At 30.2% G+C, this 5,744-nt stretch overlaps 1 protein-coding gene across 1 annotated transcript in view; it reads right to left on the reverse strand.

The window, feature by feature from the left end:
• Positions 1–3,662, reverse strand: part of LOC117179044 (ubiquitin-conjugating enzyme E2-17 kDa) — an 18,060-nt gene extending 14,398 nt beyond the window's left edge. The window contains exons 1-2 of the mRNA XM_033370666.1: positions 3,334–3,662; positions 274–337 (exon numbers count right to left, since the gene is read on the reverse strand). Of these exons, the coding sequence (XP_033226557.1) occupies positions 274–337; positions 3,334–3,357 (88 nt within the window). The 5' untranslated portion in view covers positions 3,358–3,662. The remainder of the gene's footprint in view (positions 1–273; positions 338–3,333) is intronic.
• Between the last annotated feature and the right edge of the window lie 2,082 nt (positions 3,663–5,744).

Raw genomic sequence — 5,744 nt, forward strand, 5'->3', positions numbered from 1 at the left:
TATAACACATATGAAACGTGCCACTCAAGTTCTTTATAACTTTTTCTTATATATTATTGTACCGTAAGAAATAATGCGCTTAACTTATTTGTTACGACCTTGAGAAGAGTGCTGACATTAAGGGAAAAAATGGTTGGCAAATTATATTTTCATAAAGCTCGGCTAATGTAAAAGGGAAATAGAATATTAAATGTAGAATAACAGTGATAAATAAACAATAATTAATTGCTGATTTTATATTTGTTAAGAATAATATTCACAGGTGAAACTTACAATCATCACCTACGGGGCCAGCCGAGCATTGTGCTGGTGGGTCCCTTCCTAGGTCCTGAAGTTCCTGAAATCAAACACAATTTGTTTATTATAAAATAAATAAAATAATATAAAATGGATAAATAAATATTCGGATCTTGAGCAATTTTAATATTAGGTTTTATATAGTTTACATAGTAACAAATTTAAATAAAAACTAAGCCAAAACCGTCTGTAACTTCTGAAATTTCGCACTTCTTCATTTGCGTGAAAATTTGCATCAGTATCACTGAATTCAAATGCTAAAAAGTGCATAAACTCTGAAATTTTAAAGTATCTAGTTACTAATTAACATTTCCTCTTTTTCTTTTACTTTGTAATAAACTCAGCTTTACATGTCATCAAGGCTAAAATCAGAAATAATTATACTGTAATTTACAAGTTTCTAGAGGTTTATATCAGAACTCTGGGAAAAAATTAATTGATCAATCTACAACTATAAAGCTGTCTAATTAATAATGAATAGAACTCATGTTCTCTACTGAAACTTGTGCAAATAATTCTACATGAAAAAAGCAGAGTAAAAGAAACAATATGCAATCTGTATCTTTTTTTTTTTTTTAATTTAAAAATCTCACGCGCTAACTTTTTTTAAACACTTCAGATATGGTAAAAAATGTTCTTTTTGTTTGAATAGAAAAAGGAAAAAGAGAAGGGGTAAAAGAAAAAAGTGAAAGTCTTTAAACAGTGAAAAAGTAACTAAAATGTACTTTTAGAAAGTGACTAAGTATGGAAAGGATGACTCACTGGCAGCTGGAAATAAACATTAAAAACATATACATTCTTAAAGGAAAGCATGTAAACAGAAACAATTGTAGAAGTAGGCTTTCAAATCTAAAAAATTTAATGTTCGAAAATATTCTAAATTGAAAAATTTGAAATCAATGGCTCGAAAATTGATAATTGGACATTTGTTTAAAATTGTACAATATGGGTGTATCGGAAAAAAATGAAGTTCTTCATTCGTAGTACTAACAGGTATAAAAGCTTTCTTTTTGGAGTCCAAAGCACTCCCTAAAGTTTCATGCCTGAGTTAACAGGGAAAAAAAGTTTGGTTCAAGCGAATTTATACCTGCAGAGTAATAATGTCATTGAAATATTTTTTACCTTGCTTAAACGACCTTGACATATGTACCATTAAATATGTGATATACATTAACGGAAATGTACTTTCAATATATTCCAAACAATAATATATAAAGAAAATTGACACTATGATCATTTTTATTGACTTTTAATTACAATAAAATATTGAGAGTGACATTGTGTTTTTCTTTCACTATAAAATTGATTTTTAGTCTAAATTAAGTAAAAATATTTTCCAGCGTACCTAAATTTGTATCTGTATAATAAGGAATTTATTTGAGAAACAAGTATTTTGCCAAAAGACTATTTTTATCGTGAAAGGAAAATCAATATTTCAGTGCTAAGTATTTTGTTGTAATTTAAAATCAATGAAAATGATTTTAATGTCAACCTTCTTCATATATTACTGTTGAAGTACATTGAAAATAAATTTCTGATAATGTATACCACACATTTTCATGGTCAAATAGTCGAGAAAATTGATATAACTCTAAGAAAACAGTGCAGGGTAAACAACATTTCAATGGCATTATTGCTCAATTTTTTGTTTTCAAATAGAAGTGTGTCGCTTTTCGTGCTTTTCGACTATATCTACGACGAGGACACAGAAGAAAATTCCGTTTGAATTAAACTTCCGGGGAGTGTTTTCGACTCTTAAAAGAAATTTTTTTATCCCTGCTAGAACTGCTAACGAAGATCTTATATTTTTTCAATAAGCCCTTTTAGAAAATTAATTTACATGCAAAATCCTAGCATCAGAATAATGATAGCAGCATAAATTTATGAAAATCAATAACTGCTTTACTTTCTGCGACGTACAATATTAGTAAACAGTTGCTCTTACATGGAACTGTAAAGATTAAAGAAACTAAAATATACTCTCCAATTGTTTAAAGACATCAACATAAGTAGTAAAACCAATCAATCTTTTGAAGTTTCTATAACAAATTTGACTATAAACACACAACTCATTCATACGAACAAATTTAACAAATTTAGTAACCCATTCGAACAATGAAAATTATTAACTAAACACAAAATTACTTTTGATCTCAAAACATTCACCCACCAGATGGTTCCTCTTCGATGTTTGAACAGATTTTCAAAGTTGATCATAGAGATCATAACTTTTTTTCAATGGATGGTTTATTCGAGTGGCGAATCAAACCAGTCAGACTACATTTGACAATATCGTCCTTGGGGCGGATTCTGAAACTTGCATTTACGAAAGCGTGTGAAAAACGCCTTTATCGAACCAATTTTAATTTTTGGAATAATTATTATTGGAGAAATGAATAACTTTTGGAGCAATTATTCGAAATTGGATGCGTAAGCTGTAAGAGGAGTCGAGTTATTGCAATGGTAAAACAATACTAAAAATGACTCATAAGAGTGGCTACAAGCAACTGGCATCTACCCACATTATACACATGACATTGCACTGTATGTAATGCAAGTTCGCAAGGACTTCTGGGTACCTGGAAAATGCAAAAGGTACTCGAGGAATTCTCAGATTCCAGATCTTGGAAAAGAGGGTTTCTCGTTTTTCCTAGTTATCTATAGAACGATGGAGAGCATATATATAGCTACATTGTAACGCACCGTTTTACGTTACTTCCGGCAATTTATCGGACATCACTTGGTTTTTCCGATTTTCACTGTCATTTTGGAGCAGCACACTGGCACGAAATATGACGAAATAGCATAGCACCGAGAAATTGGCCGAGGAAGCCGAGTCGAAATGGACGAAAAAGGCGAACGGTCCGGAGACGGGGAAAGCAGAAAAAGAAGGATAAAAGCCAACATGATTTTCAATGCTACCTCACATTGCTTCACTGCAAAATCGTTAAGGGCGTTCAACCGAACTCCAAAACACAATCACACAAACGAGCGAGCATTTTTTCGAATGCTAAACACTTCCCTGAGTTCACGTACCTTATTAATTCGTTTTAAAGCCATTTGACGAACTGTGTGTTGATATTAACTGGCCAAAAACCAGACAACGAAACCCGCTAGGCTGAGTCTTTGATTAGGGATTGCAAGATGGCCGCCTTCTAAACGTCTGCCTTCAACGTGACTCAAGCGACCGTTTATATTTTCGAGACAGGAAGGTGCACGTTTTCGCTTGTGACGCACTGAGCTGGATGATATTATTTGTTTCTAGAAAAACTTCAAATTTAACGACACAACTTATCAGTGACAAGTGATTTTTACATGCCTTTGTTGGGGCCTTGAGCTCGTCGTCGTGCGCGAGACTCCACGGATTTCCTTTTATCGGCTTTTATCGACAATCAGCGGATTTTTACAGAGGTTCATAAACTGCACGGAGCGATGGCGCTTTCGCGAGCGCGAAAGCATTAAATCTTTGAAATTTCGCTGACGTGGAGGTACGTGATGGGTTTTCATCGAAATTGTTGCATTACGTGTTTTGTAACCTTTTCTGTTAAATATTTCTTTCATTTTGAAAGACACTCCCATGCTACTATTTTTATAATTATTATAAAAATAATTTCAATGTAATTAATTGAAATAATGTTCAGAATTAAAAATATCTAAACCGCTATAATTTGGAAAATTAACAAAAAACACCATTTTTATTTTTATTTCGCATAGAAGATCACGTTACTCATAAACTTAACACTTCTGTGTTAAAAATTATTTTCCATGCATTGTGACTTGTAGGCTGGTTGACATGATCCGGACCTATTATTTATACTAGAGGAAAACTTGTAATTTTTTAGATTTACTATAAAATATTTTGTTTTCTAATTTATGAAGTTCCAATGTGTTTATATTTAAGAACAATTTACGATCGTTCATTAGGAATGTAATAAAATACAAGCGAAAAAATGGTTCCTCAAATTGAAAAAATCGTTAAACAGATTTGTAAAAAAAAGGAAATTAAAATACTAGACAATTTAAGAGAGCGATATCACAATGAAAATTCTGAAATAATTACAGAAAAAATAGTAATAATCCTTTTTTAAAAGAATTTTTAAGGGAAAAATTATTTTCTAAGTTTTAACAAAATAAAAAATGCAACATTCAAAACCACAAAATGTTTCAGATTCTCTTTTCTATTTATTTTGAGAAATATGTTTTTTAATGATAAAGGGTAATGCAAGTTTTAATTTTAATGAAAATCAGAAAAGTTTATTTTTAGCTTTTCGTGCAGTAAGCTGAGTCCGCATTTTTAGCTTCTGTCTTGTTGAAGATATGATCCAAGATTGTTCAAAATATTAAATAAATACCTAATTTTAAAAATAATCGGATATTAGAAAAAAATCAAATGAAAATAATAGCAATATGAATAATATAAATAACAGCCAATTTTCGATAATGTTTTAATAATTGAAAGATGACTTCTATTAGATATTTGTCTCGGAATTTTTAATTTTTCAAAAGACCAAAAAAAAATGCGTGAGCAAATTCAAAGCTTTTACGAATAAGAATAATTTATTTGAAAAGGTCAGTAGCGTAGGTAACCAATCATAAGAAATCCTGCCTTGTGATTTTTAAATGATAAAAAACTGGTTGAGTTTACGTATTTTGTACAAAAAGTAAAAAGGCACTTTATTCTATACCAAACTGTGGAATATTCCTGAAGTTCTTGTTCTTTTTTTTTTTTGATATTAGATAAAAAAAAAGAATATTATTATACAGAAAAAGAATCAGCTATCTATTCATTTAACTATTTTTCATTAATTTATTTATATAATAATTTTTGAGTAAATTATGAAATTCATTTTATTGTGCATTTATGTAAATCCTATGATTGAATATGCAAGCTCAATAATATTCCTATCAATGCCACACCTGCTATGCCAGAAAGGATTCCGTGACAGGTGTACCTTTGTGATTAGAATACTTCAGATGAAAGTTCATAAATAAAACTTTCTTCACTTTAAAATTTTGGAATTTTGGTTTTGAATTTTTAATGAGAATGTTTATAGATATCTTTAATTAATTCCCCATTGAGCGAGTCACGCCTACCCCGAAAGGAAAATGGCTTAATGGTGTAATAACCATAAAATCAAAAACTAATTTTACAATTAAAAAGTACAACAAACTAAGATTTTTTTGCTTTTGCGTATCTGAAAAATTTATTTTTCAATTTTTCTAAACTACTTGCTGACTCGAAAATTCAAATTAGGATTAAGATGTACTATTTTAGCAAACAAAAAAACCTTTATTTTGTATATGAAATGAAACCCATACAAACTGCTTTTGTTTTTTGTGAAAATCAACCCTGATTTTGTATTATGTATGTGAACTCATAAGTAAACTGTACGATAATTTTTACATTCTATCAAAGAAGGTATATTTGATTTGTGCCAAATTTGACC

This window comes from Belonocnema kinseyi, chromosome 8, assembly GCF_010883055.1.
Source record: "Belonocnema kinseyi isolate 2016_QV_RU_SX_M_011 chromosome 8, B_treatae_v1, whole genome shotgun sequence".
Classification (NCBI taxonomy): domain Eukaryota; kingdom Metazoa; phylum Arthropoda; class Insecta; order Hymenoptera; family Cynipidae; genus Belonocnema; species Belonocnema kinseyi.